At 50.2% G+C, this 18,093-nt stretch overlaps 1 protein-coding gene across 1 annotated transcript; it reads left to right on the top strand.

The window, feature by feature from the left end:
* Positions 1 to 2,323: 2,323 nt before the first annotated feature.
* On the top strand, positions 2,324 to 14,932 carry LOC111152461 (uncharacterized protein C6orf222-like). The gene is made up of 11 exons (XM_022510953.1): positions 2,324 to 2,963; positions 4,306 to 4,425; positions 6,047 to 6,111; positions 6,367 to 6,607; positions 7,620 to 7,751; positions 8,569 to 8,630; positions 8,941 to 9,181; positions 9,946 to 10,077; positions 11,141 to 11,205; positions 12,541 to 12,804; positions 14,897 to 14,932. Exons 1-11 carry the CDS (start codon positions 2,324 to 2,326, stop codon positions 14,930 to 14,932), a joined length of 1,998 nt encoding a protein of 665 aa, XP_022366661.1.
* Positions 14,933 to 18,093: the final 3,161 nt, after the last annotated feature.

Below are 18,093 nucleotides of genomic sequence, written 5' to 3'. Positions count from 1 at the left end.
TCCCCATGCCTGTCCTTTCTCTTTCTCTCTCTATGTATTTTCCTCATATTCACATGGATCCGCACACATCTGAAACTGCAATTATAGATTATTATTTGCATCTCTTAGCTGGAATGTGAGAGAGCACATTTTAAAGTAAAGAACTAGGGGCGCCTGGGTGGCTCAGTTATTAAACATCTGCTTTTGGCTCAGGTTGTGATCCCAGTGTCCTGGGATCGAGCCGCTCCATTGGGCTCTCTGCTCAGCGGGGAGACTGCTTCTCCCTCTCCCTCTCCCTGCTTCTCTCTCTCTCTCTGTCAAATAAATAAATAAAATCTTTTTAAAAACATAAAGTAATGAATTAGTTGGTTAATGCAGGAGATGTGATGTAAATACATAATTCATGAATATATAATACACTAATACTTAGTAAATGCATAATAAGGCTATAATTACAAAGTAGAATAGCCTGTCCATGGATTTAAATTCCATAGCAATCTCTGGGGGCTCAGATTTGGGATTCAAGACCATATTTTATTTTTCTTTTAACTTGCACCAAAGGGTAAAGGGTTTCTGAACAACTTTGAAAGAATCGGGAAGCCACAGGAGTTTGGGATTAAAGACATGCAAAGTAGGTGCACTGCTCACAGCCTGCCCTGCTTCAAACACTGCCCAGGAGGAGATGATTCTTTCTGTCACCTTTTCCATGGGCAGCTGCTTCCTTCTGGATGGACCAAGGAAGGGCTCCCACTGTTGTAAGGTGAGACTAGTCCAGATATTTTGACTTTACGTCAACTACACACCCAAAGACACCTTATGTATTGTAGAGTTTACTAAACTTTGTTGTTGTTGTTGTTGTTGTTTTTAGGATTTTATTTATTTATTTATTAGAGATAGAGAAAGCATGAGAGGAGAGAGGTCAGCGGGAGAAGCAGACTCCCTGCTGAGCAGAAAGCCCAATGTGGGACTCGATCCTGGGACTCCAGGATCATGACCTGAGCCGAAGGCGTCGCTTAACCAATTGAGCCACCCAGGCGCTCTCTAAACTTTGTTTACTAATCTTCGTTTAGTAAAGTTTACTAGACTTTGACTAGAGTTTACTAAACTTTGTTTACTAAAACTTTGTTTTGTACATTTATTCATTATTGAAGGAGGGCTTAAAGAGGGCTAGGTGCTCAGGATACAAGACCTTGCAAAACAGAGGGAAGGAAGAGAGACTCAGAAGATAACAATGACACAGAGAGAGATGTGATATTGCATAACATGATGTAGTAAAGGGGGAGAAGATGTGCTTATTGGGGGATGCACAGGGAGGGCCTCTCTGGGAAGGTGACATTTGAGCAAAGCCCTGAAGGAAGTGAGGGAATAGACCATAAGAATGTTCTAGAAAGAGGGAACAGCCTGTGTGAAGGCCCTGAAGCAGGGAGCAGGGCCGTGAGCATGGAGTGAGTGCTGAGAGGTGTCGAGAAAGACAATGGGACCAGGTTGTACAGGGCCTTGGTGGTTAGGGTAACGACTTTGACTCTGAGTGAAAGAGGAGCTGTTGGAGGCAAGACAGTGACATGTTCTGACTTAGGGTATATCCCCATGGCTGCTGAGGGGAGAAACTGAGAGGAGGACAAGAGCAGAACTGGGGGCAGGCGGGGAAGGGACCCATTTCGAGGTATTGTGTAGCCCCATTGAGCAGAGCTGGGGCCTAGACTAACCCAGGGGGTCGGTGGAGGAGGTGGGGAGATGGGTTGGGGTCTGGATGACTTCACATTTTTGGCCCGGGCGATGGGAGGAGCACGGTTGCCATTTACCGAGCTGTCCTGTAAACAGTCTTGCAGCCAGTGCGACACACCCTCAGGTCACCAGCATATTTCAGGTGAGGAAGCATGCGCGAGCTGCCCGAAGTCCCAAGGGGCAGGACTGGGCCCCTGGCTCCAGCTGTATTAGTTTCCTATTGCTGCTGTAACAAAATACCACAAACTCAGAGGTTTGAGAACAACATGAGTTAATCACCCTCCAGTTCTGGGGGGTGAGAAGTCAGTCAGTCTCAACGGATGAAAATCCGGGTGTCGGCAAGGCCTTGCCCCTTCTGGCCGTGCCCTGGGGTAGTTGCCGGCTGTGACACCTGGGGCATGACCTCCACGGTTTAGTTTCCTCCTCTGGAAAACGGGGACAAGGCTAGCCCAACCTCCCGGGACTGCTGAGGCATTGAATGGAGACGACAGCTCTGAGGGTTGGTTGTCGCTCACATGAATGGGCACAGTGGCTCAGAGCACAGGTCAGCCTGGCCGGCCGCTGTCGCATCTGTGGTAGGGCTCTTGTAAGGGAACTGTTTTCTTTGTTCATAGTGCCCATGGAGAATCCGCGGGGACCCAGAAAGCCTCTGTCAGGGAGGAGAGCCAGGTCTCTGGACAGGTCACACGGCCCCAAGAAGGACTCAGAGTCATGGGACTGCCAGTGCCTGTCCCTGCCCATGCTCACCACCCCCTCCAGGCGGCTGCTCCACCGGACGGCCAGCGATGTCATCAGATGTCCCCGGAACCCAGCTCAGTCTGTGGAGGCTCGGGACACCATGGCCACAGCCCTCAACCCAGAGGAGAACAGGGAGTTTCTCCCCAGTGACCAGAGGCCTCCGCAGGACACCAAGAAGGACAAGGCCCAGAAGCGCGGCCAGCAGGGGTGGCTGAAGACCCTTATAAACTTCATTCTGAGGACGGGCCCGGAGGAGCCTAAAGAAAAGGGCAGCCACAAGGCAAAGGGGAAGGACAGGCTCTCCAAGCCTGCAGAAACCCCTGAGACACCGGGGGACACAGCTCCTAGGAAGAAAGCCCACGACAAGAAGGCCAGCCACAAGAAACATGGTCACAAGAAACATGTTGCTGAGGAAACCAAGGGGGCCCAAGATCAAGAGGCCGAAGGCCAAGAGACAGGGCTGCCCAAGATGGCTGCTGCCCAGCACTCTAAGGAGGCTGACCTGGGCCCAGCACCTAAGGGTGAGCAGACCATGCCTGGTCACCCCCCTGCCCCACCACCAAGGGCTAGGGTACTCTAAGCTGGGGGTCCCCAAACCTCTCAACAGAGGGGACTTGGAAGGCAGGGCAACCATCAGGGACAGCTCCACTGTGAAATTCCTTTGAGGCAGAATAGCACCGTGGCTGAGAACCTGCCGTCAAACCTGGCTGCCACCAGTGCAACCCGGGGCTGGTGACTTTCCTCTCTGAGCCTCAATTTTTTTTTCCATCCATAAAATGGGGATAACAACAGTTGCTACCTCCTGGGATAGCTGTGGCCTGGAGCTGGCACAGGGTGGGGTTGGGGTGGGGGGGCTGGTGGGGCAGGGCAGGGGATGGGAAGGCCAGGTGGGAGATGAGAAGGGAAGCCTTCTCACCAGCCCATGACTTTAATCCAGAGGTGAGAGGACTGTGGGTGGGGCCAGAGAGGGGGAAAGAGTGTGCAGGTTCTAGGCTCGGCTGTATCAGGAATAAACTTGCTCTGTGACCTTGAGCAAGTCCTCTCCCTAACCTTTGGTTCTTCATTTGGAAAATAAGGAAGCTGGTCCCCAAGGTGCCTTTCTTTCCTGACTCTTACTTAGGTCCTGGAGTGGAAGGGCCTGCAGGCACCTGGAGGGAAACAGAGCTTTGCCCTGCAGCACTCAAAATTCACCATGGGTGGTGGTGGTTGTTGTTTGGGGGTTTTTTTTTTAAGATTTTATTTATTTATTTATTTAGAGAGGGTACACACGAGCTGGGGGAGGGGCAGAGGAAGAGGGAGAGAGAGAATCTCAAACAGACTTCCCGCTGAGCATGGAGCCTGACAGGGGCTTTTGATCCCTGAACCCTGAGATCATGACCTGAGCGGAACACTCAACCAACTGAGCCACCCAGGCGCCCCCAAACTCACCATGTTTTTAATGAGAATAAGAATGCCTGATTGAAGCAGCCTGTTTTCAAATGGAAACCTTGGCAGGTTTCTGGTTTTTTGGTTAAGCCTAGAGCTACAGGGGCGCCTGGGTGGCTCAGTGGGTTAAAGCCTCTGACTTCAGCTCAGGTCATGATCCCAGGGTTCTGGGATCAAGCCCCGCATCAGGCTCTCTGCTCAGCAGGGAGCCTGCTTTCTCCTCTCTCTCTCTGCCTGCCTCTCTGCCTACTTGTGATCTCTGTCTGTCAAATAAATAAATAAAATCTTTAAAAAGAAAAAAAAAAAGCCTAGAGCTATAGTTCCTGTTCTGCTGTGAGCTCTGTGCCATTTCAATGTGTTTATGAACAAAGTCAGAAGAATGTCATGGACCCCCCCTTCACACTCCCACACATACACTGACTTTCCGCTTTCTTCCAGGTGGGGAAGGTTCTGATCTCCACCAGTCCTTGTCCACTGAGGACAGGGGTCCTGGAGTGTCAGAGATCTCTTCTCAAGCCACAGGTCACTGGAGGGAAGAGGAGCTCAAAAACCTTGACAGTGAGTCAGAATCTACTTAGTGTCCTCTTTCCCTGCAGCTGGGGTGGCCCGTACCAAATGAAATGGATTGTTCTGGATGACTGCTTAGACCTTGGATGGTCCCTTTCAAAAATGCCTGTGCTGATCTTGCTCCTTCTGGTGCTTCCGGTCACATTTACTTATTTTAGAGTTTCACAGAAGGGAGTCTCAGGAATTAGAACAGCCACTGGCAAATGTTCCTGCCTTATGTGTTAATGAGCACGGGCCTTTTTTTTTTTTTTTTTAGTCTTTTTAAATTTATAGAAGGAAGATGGAATAGGGAATATAGATTTATTTATTTTTTTGGAATATAGAATTTATATATACATTTACATATATGGAAGAGTGGAAAAGTTCTGTGCACACTCATATACTCCCAGTTGTTGACGGAGGCCAATATTTGCTTCATACGTGTGTGTGTGTATGTGTGTGTGTGTGTGTAATTTTGTTGCTGAGCCATTTTCAGTAAAATGGTCCTTCATCAATAAATACTTAAGCACCCATCTCCGAGAAATGAGTACAGTCTCACGCACAACCACAATACTGTTGTTGCCCCTACTAAAATCGATAGCGATGCTCTATTAATCTAAGTCCTTCTAAAGAATGGGCATATTTTAAAAGATAATAAAACATCTATGCATCTGTCAAAGAATAACTAAAAGACATTTAGTTGGCTGGTCTGCAGGCTGTGTGTTTTACATGCTAATTGTTTTTCACACTAGAGGAAATCAGCTGGTAGACTGAGTCAAGGAACAAAAGCCCAATAAGATTTATAAATGAGACAGAAGCGAGGAAGGGAAATGGGAGGGTGACAAAATCTGTAGACAGCCCGGGACTGGGGAGTCTTGTTTGCACCTTCTTTCGCATAAAGCAGTCAGCTGGCAGCTAGCAGAGGCTACTCCCGGGCATATCATCTCTGGATCGGTGACAGGGGTATCAAAGAAAACCATTTATGTTGTTTGTGGTTTCTCTGTAAAGACTTTGTGGAGGCATCCACGGGGCAGGCCATCTGTGTCATGCCTGCTGGGGTCCCTCTGTCCTCCGCCTTAGTTAGGCTGGGTCACCACCATTTCCCCCACTGGAATTTGGCAGGTGGGAAGATCAGCATGAGGCTCCCACAGTATTTCCAAGCACTGTTCCTTGATGGCCTGATAGCCATCTGAGGGAAGCAGAACCGAGATGATGATTCACACTTCACAGGGAAAGAGATGAAGGCTCAGAGAGGCTAAGACATTTACTCAAGGTCACACAGCTTGCCAAACCCAAAGCAGATATTCACAGATCTGTAAAGGTCAAAGGTAGCAGTGGGATACAGATTGAACTCTTGAAGGACTGACCTGAGATGGCCTACATAAGAACTCATGCTTTGGCCAGCTCCCCTTTCCCTGTGGATCTCCCAATTCTCTCTCAGAAACACTAGCTCCTGGGACATGGTGATTTTCTCACGTCCATGGCCTGAGGAACTGTTTTAAGAGTGCCCTCAATACAGAAGGACTAAGTTGATCTCAGAAGTCCAAGACTGCCATTAGAAGGCTTTCTCTGCACCCGGAGAAATGGGGTGCATTTTGCTAATTCTAACTGGGCACATTTCATTTTCTTCCAGAGGAGACTATCATCAGGATGATAGTGGAATTTCTCCAAGAAGTGGGAGACCAGTGGGAGAAGGAGGTAAGGAGCAAATGGTCTGTGTAGACCCCCAGAGGCTTGCCGCTTCCTCTTCCTCACTGTCTACCCCCGCCTTCCCCTTCCATGCTCAAGCCCCATCTGCCCTTCTAGGCCTCAGTGCTCCCCTACTCTGGGTTCTGTCACTCCCTCACCTGGGGCCACCTTGAAGCACTTGGTTGTTCTTCAGTTGCTTCTCGGAGAGTTTTTCCCTCTCCTCAAGGTCAGTCCCTGACTCAGTTTCTCTCATCTCTCCCACAGCGGCTTCAAGCTCCTCAGCCAGAGGTAGTTCCACAGAACCCAGCACCAGCTGTCAGGAAGAAATCCCAAGAGAAGAAGTCGAGTCTCAAGAGAGCCTTTTCTCACAAGAAACATGGCTCTGAGGAGCCTAAGAGAGCGGGGCCTGCAGATGTTTCCAGCCCGGAGTCCCGGCCGCTCAGGAGGCCCAACTTTCTGCCCCTGTGTGTGGGGGGCCACCAGCCCTCCACCTCCAGCAGCCCTGGTAAGTAGGCTCTGAGTTACTAGCAACAGAGCAGCTGCCTCCAGCTCTGGAACCTTCTCCCGGGTTCAAATTGGACCTTTTAAGGGCTGCTGTCCCAGTTCTGACTTTTGCTGTGGCCCAAGCAGTGTGGGGAGGACAGTGGGGAGGAGAAAGGGATGATAGCAGGTGACCTCCACACATGAAACCTCACTGTCTAGGCAAGCAATCCAGCTAAGCCCCCAGAGGAGACTGTGTTGAGGAATTCCTCAGCCATCCCCATCGCTTCACAGCTCCAGCCTCTCGACCCCGGCAGGGGTCGCACTTGCAGGAAGGAACTGCAGCCTGGGACACAGGACACCTGGACTCTGAGACAGGACTTTCTATATCATTCCTCATCTGTGCCTGCCTCAGTCTCCTCATCTGTAAAATATGACCCTTCCATACTGTGTATCTATACTCAATCAGTTTTCATAGCCATATTGTTATCCCCATTTTACAGATGAGGGAACTGAGGCTTGGAGAGGTCAAACAACGCGTTCAAGTTCACATGGCCCACCAGTGATGGGACCAGGGCTAGACTTTGCCATCTGGGTGGCAGGGAGGAATGGCCTAGCCTTGCCACTTGTCCTGGCCAGGAAAATTTACATTTTAAAAAAGGAGGGGCAATGTTTTGGACCAAACAGAGAGCCCCAGTGGTGGAATTCTGGCCCTGCTGTGTTAATTCATGCCAAGGAATCAGGCCTTTACTCTCCACACCACCGAGATGCTGGAGGAGGAATGAGGTTACTGGAGGAGAGAGTAGAGGAGGGCAAAGCCCGGGAAAGCCAGTTGTAAGAAGTGCAAGGGGATAACGGAGCAAGGTCTGGACCAGTACCTCAGAGCCTTGACCCTGACCTCCTACTCATCTCTGCCCCAGCACGGCCTTTGTACACTCTTGCCATGGAGTGGACTTTGGAACATCTGCTAACTTCTCTGTGTCAGTTAACACCCTCACACGGATGAAACACACCCACCATTTCTTCTCGCTTCTTAGGTTCGGAGGAACCCCACATCCAAGAGGCCCTGTCCGCAGACAGCGGGGCTCCAAGTCCCTTCGAACTTGCCACCCAGGCAGGAAGCCAGGGATCTGAAGAGGCCTTGCAGACCAACAGAGCCTTGGAATTCAGTTAGTACCCCCTCTTTTTCTCAGAGACCCTTTGGAAATCATGTGGCCTGACCCCTCCCCACCCAGAAGAGAAACTGGCCCAGAAACAGGCAGTGACCTGGCCTTGACTTCCACAGAGCACAGCAGGCGGGGTCCAGAGCCTCAGGGCAGTGAATAAGCTATTCAGAGCTAATAAATGTTAGCTGCCCTTTATTGTTATTATAGTGGTGGTTCCTGAGCCCAGCTTGAGAGCAGAGCCTCAGGAGAAGTCTGGAGGAGAGGAGGGTGGGGAGGGGCCCTAGGGGCGAGGTTCAACAGACCGGTGGTGCTGTCGCTCTTACTCCCTTACCATTGGCAGAACTGTCAGTTCTGTGTGTCTGGAGAACCTTTGAAGTATCCACTTCCTCCACATCCCCCGTCCTACCTTGTCTACTTCCCACAGAAACTGTGCCTTGAAGGGGAATTGAGAAGGGAAGAGGAGAAAGGTGCTGGGCCAGGAGACCTGGGGGACCAAGTCTTTCCAGATGGCCTTGAGACACCTTCTCCTGGAGGCAGGGGCCTACGTTATCTTCCTCACACTTAACGGGTGCATTGAAAGTGCAGCCTGGCCAACAAAGAAGTGAATAGATTCCCAGGGAACCAGCTCAGGCCACTTCTGAGGAATTCTGCCTCGTCCCCATGGCCAGGCCTGGGACAACCAACAAGGGCAAGCTGGTTAGCAACCTGGAGACCTGTCAGATTCACCCAGGGAGCCACTTGGGCCTTAAGAAGTGAGGGCTGACCATAGAAAAGCTATTCCCCACACTCAAATGTAAGCAAGCGTTTTGTTCCTTTTTAGAAGAATTCATCCAGAAGATCACGGCCCTACTCCAAGATGCGGAGGAGCAGTGGGGAGAGAAGGTGAGGCAGACATTCCCCACACAGATCCTGACCCTTACTGTAGACACACCCACTCCTGCTTGGCCTAAGAACTTCCCTGCCCCTCCCCCAGTGTTCCATCTTTCCAGAGCCAGGCTCTGTTCCCTCCTTCCTGAAGCCTCCACGAGCCAGCCCCGTGGCTGCAGGCCACCCTTGTTCTGGACAGGCCTTGCCCTCTGGTCCACAGCGGGGTCTCCATTTGTTTCGGGGGTGCTGGTCTGTTTCCCCAGCTCACTCACAATCTCCTCACAATCTGGGGGCCCTGACTCAGTTTCTCTCATCTCCCCCACAGCAGCTTCAAGTCCAGGAACCAGAGGTGGCCATGGAAAGCCTGTCCCCACCCTGCAGAAGGAAATCCCCTGAGAAAAAGTCCAGCTTCAAGAAAGCTTTTTCTCATAAGAAACACGGCTCCAAGGAACCGAAGAGAGCGGGGGCTGCAGGCATCGCCAACCCAGAGTCCCGATCTCACAGGAGACCCAACTTTCTGCCCCTGTGTGTGGGGGGCCATCAGCCCTCCACCTCCAGCAGCCTCGGTGAGCAGGCCCAGCGTTGCCATGGTCACAGAGGCTCCCTCTGGCTCCAGGCCTCCCCCTGCGTGGCCTCAGCCCCAGGCTTGACCTTGGCTCTCGGCTCTGAGAGGGGTGGGAGGGCTGTGGAGGGGGTGGGTGCCGGGCGCCCACTGGACCCACCACCCACAACTCAAGCCCTCCCTTCCCCCATACATAAACACATAAACACACAAAAATAGAAAAGTTCAGAGACCCAGGTTGGGTGAAGTAGGATGTGTCCTGGGCCTCTGCTTTTTCACAACTCCACAGGCCAAGGTACACCGCGATTCCCTTGACCTCAAAGGAGGGCCTCCTACATGCCCCTCTCACACGTGTCATCTCATTTAACCACGTAGCAACCCGTGAAGTCAGTCTTGTTATTCCCATTTGGCAGGTGGAGAAAATGAGGCTCACATAGGTGAAGTGACTCAGCCAGGCCTCACAGAGTGAAGGGGAAGTGGGCTGATCGGGTGGGATCCGTTGGCAGGCCTGTTGTTTTCTCCCAAACTATGTGGGGGCAGAGGGGGCTGCCAGCAGAAAGGAAGAAGGAGATTTCTGGAGGGGGTGAAGAAGGCACTTTGAGCTGGGCCCTGCAGGGCTGGGGGCTCGCTGAGGAGCCTGAGAAACCAGGACCCCTCTGGTGCCAGTGCCTTTGGACAGCTTCTTGTTGGGAACTGGACCCCTGTGATATGCTTGTGGATTTGAGATTTTTGCAAAACACACTCACACCATCTCCTTTCTGCCCTCAGATCTGGACGATGTCGAGCTCCAGGAGTCCTCGCCTGCAGAAGGGACCCCTGTTGGATCCTCAGAAGCGTTCTCCCAGATCAGAGGCCACAAGCCGGAGGAGGAACCACAGCCGGACGAAGTGTTCGAATCTAGTTAGTACCACCTTCCCCTCTCCTGTGGCAGCTGCCCCGGGGCTTCTACTTGTGTGGGTCTCATAGGGTGAATCTGAGCGGGCTCTGGGAAGGTGCTGACAAACACCCCAGGAGACTCCAGCAGCACTGGGAAGAGGCAGCCCTGGGGCTCATGGGGCAGAGTTGCAGGTGGAGAGTTCTCATCAGCTACAGAACACCTGTCTGTTCCACAGGGTGTCACTTCACCCCATGCCACCCCCCTGGTTTGTTTGAATCTTTCATATAAAATTCCCAGCTGGCTCATAACCAGTGGTGTTCTGGCAAAGGGGCTGGAGGTAGGCCTGGTGGGGAACCCAGATATGCAGGATTTGCAGATTTCTATGGTATAAGTGTTCCCACCATGGCTGATTTCAAGCTGCCACTAGTTTATACCAAAGGACCACAAATATCTGGAGTATGTGCAATTAGGTCTTGCAGCCCAGGCTGGTGGATGCATTTTTTTTTTTTTTTTTTTTTTAGAGATTTTATTTACTTATTTGACCGAGAGAGACATAGCAAGAGAGGGAACACAAGCAGGGGGAGTGGGAGAGGGAGAAGCAGGCTCGCCCACTGAGCAGGGAGCCCAATGCAGGGCTCAATCCCAGGACCCTGGGATCATGACCCGAGCCAAAGGCAGAAGCTTAACGACTGAGCCACCCACACGCCCCTCATGGACGCATTCTTGTTGCATCTGTGGCCGTGGCCTTTCCCCCTCCCTGCTTTCTGATTAGCTGCTCCTGGTCCCAACTCCCATGCCTGACCACGCTACTCGGTAGCCTGGACAGGGGACACTGGGAGGTCTCAGTTTCCCCATCTGTCGAATGGAGCTGAGGTGAGCCTTGACTGGCCAACATTCTTTCAGTTTCTATAAAGCAAACTCAAGTAAAGCTTTCATGCCCAGCCCTAGTTTCGGGGAAGATTTTTCTTCGCCCTTCAGAACTAGTCCATGTGCTGTGCTTTAGAGACAACAATATCATCTGTAATGGGAGGATGAGTTGTTGCCGAACTCATTAACAGTCCGCGGATCTTTCTTTATTTTCCTTAGAGGAGCTGATCATTCAGAGGCTGGTGGACCTTCTCCAAGAAGTGGATGACCAGTTGGGGGAGCAGGTAAGGGCTGTTCAGTACCCCCAAGGCTGGCCGTGGGGGGCCTCATCATCCCACAGCTGAGGCCTGAGTTCAATCCCCATATCTCTGCATCCAAGTGACCTTGGGCTTGTCCCTTAACCTCTCTGAGCCTCTGTTTTCTCTTTTGCAAAATGGGGGGCTTAGTATATATATAGAAAATGCCAGTCACATAGCAGATGAGATAAATGTTAGCTGAAAATAATATAACACCCATGGGGCTCACCCTGCCAGCCAGGACTTCCCCAAATCCAAATCCCCCTAGAGGTTTCACTCGTGTCCGACCTCCCCGGAAGCCTCCTTCCCTAAGTCCAGCCCGCCAGTCCCACTGATCGTGTCCTCTGCAAGCTTCCTTTTCACTCTGCCTCATTTCAGCATCAATGTGGTCTGCAATTCTCTCAAGCTTTTAGCTTTTCCCCTCCTGCTGGAGAGCCTGTAATAGAAAGTTCCTTCTTTGAAAGCCTCACAGTCTGCTTGGAGAGACAGACACAGATCACGTACGCGGTACACGTACGCGGTATCAGATATGAGCACAAGTCATGGATGGGTCATGAGCAGAGCAGGCTCTAGGAGTGTCTCACTTTACCACCATGGTGCACACTGGCCCAACCCCCCACTGCCAGCACCCTTGTCCTTTTGCCTGAGGACTGGCTTCTGGAACAATTTTGCCACCCACATGGCAGGCCAGAATGATCACCACCCCCCTTACGGGGATAACTCCGAGGAGTATGTTCTACCCCCGCTCCTGGAGTGGCCAGTGAGGACCACGCTCGGTAGCTGGAGTGTGTGGACTGCCTTCCCAGACTTGTCCCAGATCTCCATCACCCCGTCAGTGTTTCCCTGCATCACTTACCACATAAACTACCCGCCCTTGAGCCCTTGGAACGCAACCCAGGACACTTAGGTATTTAGAGGGGACAACTGAGAGTGGGAACTGAAATTCACCCAACATCTACTCCACATGGAACATTCTACATAAACGACCTCACTGAATCCCCTCCCCCAACAATACCGTGCAGGCGCCAGACATCATTACTGCCATGCCCTGACTAAACTGAGGCTCAGGGAAATCCCACACCTAGTAAATGCTATTTTGCTATTTAAGCCTCCGTTATACAGAGACCTGCTTTTTTTTTTCTTTCTTTCTTTTTTCCCCGCATTGTTCTGCTGCTTGGAGTTGAACCTCACAGAGCAGAGTCTGAGAGGCTCCCGTGGGACGGGAGGCGCCCAGCCTGGGTGCATGGAGCTGGGCAGAGGGCAGCTGGCGGGAGGGGGCTCTCTGCCACCATCCCTGATGGCCTCCCTCGTCTCTGCTTCCAGATCCAGCGACACCCCAGCTTTAAGAGGTTTTTACACAAGCTGTCAGACTCCTCCCTCAGGAAGCTGGCAGCCACCCTGCAGAGACAGAAGGCCCACCCTGCAGAGCCGGACAGTCACCTCACCGAGAGAACTTATCACTTTGCCTTCGGCTCGTCTAACAGATTTGCCGGCAACGATAGCCACGCGGTCCTGAGGCTCATGGGCCTGTGCTACGGTCACGGCCAACACAGCTACGTCCACTTCCCATGCCGGGTGGCCCAGCAGGTGAGAACCAGCGGCAACAGGTTCCAGATCCTAACAGGACCAGGATCCCTTGCTGGCCTCTCCCTTCCCCTGCTGCGTTCTCGACCTTGGGGGTGGGACTCACTCAAATGCCACCTCCTTATGGAGGCCTGGTGAAATGCTTCAACACCCACAGGGACCATTTTTTTCCAAAACCCTCGCTGGCCTTAATGGATCTTCAGTACCTGCTTTATTTGGCTCTGATCCCTAATCGTCTGTGCATTTTCATCCTTTTTTGATTTTGGTATGGACCCCTGGACCGGTGCTACTCTCGCTTGCCGTCTCGTTGTTTCATGGGTTGTGCTGTTTGGCTTCCCAAAGTCAAGACCGTCACAAAATTTAAACCTCAAAGCAAAGGAAGGTTCTGTATCAAGTGATGGGTGAGGTAGATGGGGAAGGTCCATGGGCTGTTGGTTCTGGAAGGCTTCCAAGGAGGGGCGGACCTTCACTGACCTTGTCTTGGTTGATTGATTAAGAATAGCTTGGATCTCACTCTTCTGATCAATTTCATGCTTTTCCTAATAAGCCCCTGTGCTCCTAAGGCTCTGAGATGGTCCCTTTAGAAATAATACTTCTCACTGATTTTTTTTTTAAGTCTGAGTTTTCATGTTGTCTGGTAGATTCTGATAAGCAGTGTTCCCATCTTTTCCAAAATCACTTAAGATAACCTGCCTACAGACAATTTGACCCAGATCTTTAGTGCAGAGGCTAATGAATGAAGTGACATTGAAAGAAGGAAGCAGTCTTGGGGCGCCTGGGTGGCTTAGTCAGTTAAGCGTCTGCCTTCTGCTCACATCATGATCTCAGAGTCCTGGGATGGAGCCCTGCATCAGGCTCCCTGCTCCGTGAGGAATCTGCCCATCCTTCTGCCGCCCCCTGCTCATGTTCTCTCTCTCTCCTCTCTCTCTCTCAAATAAATAAACTTTTAAAATCTTAAAAAAAAAAAAAAATAAAGGGAGGAAGCATTCTGTTTATTGGCATTGGACAAACAGAACTTCTATATCCAGGGATGCCTGGGTGGCTCAGTCAGTTAAGTGGCTGCCTTCAGCTCAGGTCATGGTCCCAGGGTCCTGGGATCGAGTCCTGCATCAGGCTCCCTGGTCAGTGAGGAACTTACTTCTTCCTCTGCCTGCCGCTCCCCCTGCTTGTACTCTCAATTGCTCTCTCTCATGTGTGCTCTCTCTCTTGCAAATAAGTAAATAAAAATCTTAAAAAATAAAAAAGAACTTCTATATCCAAATGATCCCTAGACTTTTATTACAATGATGTCACCATCACGCAAACACTCTGCTTCTCCTGGAATTACCTTTCAAAGTCATGTGATGCATCTCTCAAGGACGCTGATCTGATTTCATAATACTAGTATCCTGTCATTCAAATGGTCTGCTCTATGTTCACTTATTTTCCTGGTGGAAACTCCTTATGACCTTCAACTTCTCTTTCCTCAGCCTCATCTTTGCCCAGATATGGGGATATTACTTAGATCACTCTATAAGCGATAACCTAACCCATCCTAGAGGGTTAGATTATCGCTTATAGAGTGATCTGAGTTCTTTGTGAAAGATATTATAGAAACAACAGCTCTGACATCCGCAGTAGCCCCAGCTCCATCTTCTGGTTTTACTGACCATTCATTCACTCACTCATTCATTCACTCACTTATTCATTCGACCAATAGGTACTGAGAACCTCCACTGGGCCCTGCTGTGCAAGGTGCTGTGAGGGCCTAAGGAAGGTTCTGCTATAGGAAAAGACAGAATGTTTCCTGATGATGAAATTAAGTACCTGTAAAATGCCAAATTAGTGGTAACTGAGGCCAATGAAGCCATTGGTCCTGGAAGCCTTCCAGGGGGTGGCAGGGATGGATTTTGATGTTGAAGGATGGAGAGGTTGTGGATAGGGAGAAAGGACCAGGAGAGCACTGCAGATAGGAGGTACTGAGTGAGTCCAGACCCACAGGGGACAACTAGTGCACTGTGTTGCTATGCTAATAATTAGAAATCTATTGCTATCAGAGTTGGACCCACAAGTTATTGGGGCTATAGCTAAAACCTATGTTCTTTTCTCCTTTCAGAACATCGCAAGTCATGAAACCCAAAGTCCAGATTAAAAGCTGTGCTTTAAACTCAAGTTCCCTTGACCTATTCAAATAATTGGCAGCTTGAGGCAGGACCTCCTCATGACCCCCTTCACAGATATGAATGAGGACAAGAAGGGATGGCCGTCTGTGTCCACGTGCCATCTTGGGCTTCCTGAGACTGAGATACATGAAGCCCTCTCCCACTTAGCTGGATGCGGAAGCCATGCTAGGGAAAGGAGAGCACTGTGCTGGAAGTTAGGAGACCAGAGCACCACCTGCTGACCTACTCCAAACTTGCTGCAAGCCCCCAGACTTGTTTGTCTTCCTCTCCAGACCTTGGATTCTGGCCAAGACTACGGATGCAGCCCATGGGATCCCTTCTGACTCCATTGTGCTCAAGTGTCTCTAAACAAGGGTGGGGGGTGTCAGTGCTTTCATTCAGTGGCTAACTACGCGCCAGTGAGCTGGAGGCAGTCCTTAAGTCCTCGCTGAAGGAACGAATGACCAGACGAATGCGTTCCAGAGCTCCTGAGATCCAGGCGACTCTGCCAGGCATTCCTTGGGAGGCCTGGGTCCTCCACTGGAATTGTGCAACCTGTAGTTCTCTCTCTAGATTGGGAGGTAGGGAGGAAATGGGGAGCTACCTTGATAGGCCCTAGTCCTGAACATTGGACCAGGGGTCAAGGCCTTCATATAAGAGTACCAACTTACGCACCCTTATTTTTTACTATATTTTCCTGATCTGTAGGGTCTAAAACTATGTCTACTATCATGTGGAAGGCTGGCCAGCATTTTCTAGATGTCAATTTCCAATGAGTCTTATTAGTTATTGTTTTTTTTTTTTTTTTTTAGTTTTTATTTATTTATTTGTCAGAGAAAGCGGGCACAAGGAAGGGGAGCTGTAGGCAGAGGAAGAAGCAGGCTTCCAACTGATCAGGATGCCTGATGTAGGGTTTGATCCCAGAACTCTGGGATTATGAGCTGAGCCAAAGGCAGATGCTTAACCAACTGAGCCACCCAGGCATCCCAAGTCATAGTTTTTTAAAATAAATTTTTGTCTAATCTCTCACCAGAATACCCACATTCATTTAACCAGATGTGCATTCATGTGCAACAAGTAATTTATTCAGTTGACCAACAGTGCTTAATGTCCGTATGGATTTACAAACACCTCTCAGGAGGTCTGCAGACCTCAGAGAGAAGACCTATGGACTGGGGATCTCTTGTCTCTCAGAATCCTTCCAATCCTATGTCCTATAATCCCATGTCCAGAGAAGAGATGCTGATGCCTTGTACCTCTCCCGTCTCATGGGGTTTTGCCCAGAGTCAGTGAGAAAACAAATGCGAAGATTTCTGAAAATTACATGGTGCCTTGTCCATGTATGTTGTCATTCTGACTATAGCTAAAATCTGGGTAGTTTTCAGGACATGGGGAAAGGCTTTAAGCTGGATTGCCATGGATGGTTGCATGGGTGTGCACTGCCCAAGAACACCATACCCCAAGCCGTGCTATTCACTTCCTAGACATTGTAGATTTATGGATTTATGATAACAGTTTTCTACCTGATGGCAGTAAAGTGTCTTGAGAAAGGGGCTTCTTTTTGTTTTTGTACAAAGGCGACGTGTGGGCTATTAGAGACTCTGCCTTCTACAGAGCTGGACAGTTTGAACAGCTTGGCTCAGATGGGCAATTTGCCAGATGTGCATTATCTACATGCCTGCCCAACAGGGTCATAAACATAGTCATTGGACATTGCCTGGAACACATGGCCATAGGGGAGAGAGTATTAAAATCTAGACTCTCTCTTATTACCCTGATTGGACACTGTATTGCTATGTTGAATGTGGTGATCACTGTGGGGTAGGACTGGAGACGGGGGTGAAACCAAGGGCAGAGAGAGAGGCTTTGGACACTTAGATGGGACTGGCCTCAAACCTGATGCAAAGTTTTAGGAAGTTCAACAAAGCATATTCTGTAAGTCATTTGGTTTTATTGCTGATTCTAAGACATGGGGGAGAGGTGATCTATTTATGGATTTATTTTAGTGTTCAGGAACACTGCCTAAAAATGCGAAGGATCAGAATCAGTTTTGAAATGAGAGTCAGGAACCTTCTGTACATAGTTTCTTATTTGGGATGATGTTCTTTAAGTTGTATGAGTATTTGGTATGAGTTCCTGATGCTGGCATTCAGTCTCATTTTTGTACTGTTATTTAAGCAAATAAAGAAATTGACTTTTGCCAAAGTCTCATCTGAATTATTCACAACTCTGTCAAGATGGAGGCCACCGGCCACATCTGGGCCAGTCTGGGGCCTGCGAGGCAGTGAGGGTCAGCCTCCCTTTCCCCACCTGGAGGCCCTTTCTGGTTGCTCCCCGAGTTTCCGCTCCTTGGGGTGCCAACTTGTTGAGCCAGTAATGGAGTGCCCTGAGCATCGGAGACCTGGGTTTCCAGCTGACTTCCCACAGAATGAGGCTCTCAGGGACACGATACTTGCCTCTGGACCTGATGTTCTACCACTCTGTGACTGTTAAGATGACAGTTAATTGTATGTCCAGGAACATCTGGGTCAGTCTTGATTCTACATCGTCTGTTTTATGAAGTCCCTAATTTTGGTGCCCAAACTGTCACTCAGAACTGGGGTAAAAATGGACAGAATACTGTGTCTAGATTTTGGTCCAGAGAATGTGGTCTCTGCTAAAAGGCTTTAAAGACCTCCTCCCCCTGACTCTCAGGTAACACGTGAGTTCTTCCAGAGGCTTCCGGGGGAAGGTGGTACATAGATCGGCTTCTTTCCCAACCACCTCTCCGCTCCCAAACCTTGAAGGCTCGCTGTAATGCTCTGAGGAGGGCAGAAGAGGGCAGCACCTCACTTCACGGACCAGAAAGAGCAAGCGCCCCGCTCAAGGTCACATGGCCACCTATAGACAGAACCAGGCCAGGTTCCAGCTCCCAGAACCCATTTAGTGCCTTCCCGAACTATCTAATCCATTAGTTCATTCACTCAACCAATACTTATTGAACATTTACTATGTGCCTGGTCTGATCTAGCTCTGTGCAATACATACGTGTAAAAGGCACCATCCCCACCCTCGGGGAGTTCATGGACCTCACTCATTACAGGATTTGGGTGGTGGGGACATCATTGTACAAAGGTGGGCAGGGGTCCCTCGACTCACATCACAGAGGTTC

This window comes from Enhydra lutris, unplaced genomic scaffold, assembly GCF_002288905.1.
Source record: "Enhydra lutris kenyoni isolate GAN:26980312 unplaced genomic scaffold, ASM228890v2 scaffoldscaffold28, whole genome shotgun sequence".
Lineage (NCBI taxonomy): Eukaryota > Metazoa > Chordata > Mammalia > Carnivora > Mustelidae > Enhydra > Enhydra lutris.
Note: the sequence above shows the minus strand (reverse complement) of the source record. Positions and strands in the feature narration are given on the sequence as shown.

What these genes read in the sequence shown, in the direction of transcription:
- LOC111152461 (XM_022510953.1), top strand. Translation starts at nt 2,324, where the DNA reads ATGGAGAATCCGCGGGGACCCAGAAAGCCTCTGTCAGGGAGGAGAGCC. An exon ending in GAGACCAGTGGGAGAAGGAG is followed by an intron (nt 6,112 to 6,366) that starts GTAAGGAGCAAA and finishes TCTCTCCCACAG; the next exon opens with CGGCTTCAAGCTCCTCAGCC. An exon ending in GGACGAAGTGTTCGAATCTA is followed by an intron (nt 10,078 to 11,140) that starts GTTAGTACCACC and finishes TATTTTCCTTAG; the next exon opens with AGGAGCTGATCATTCAGAGG.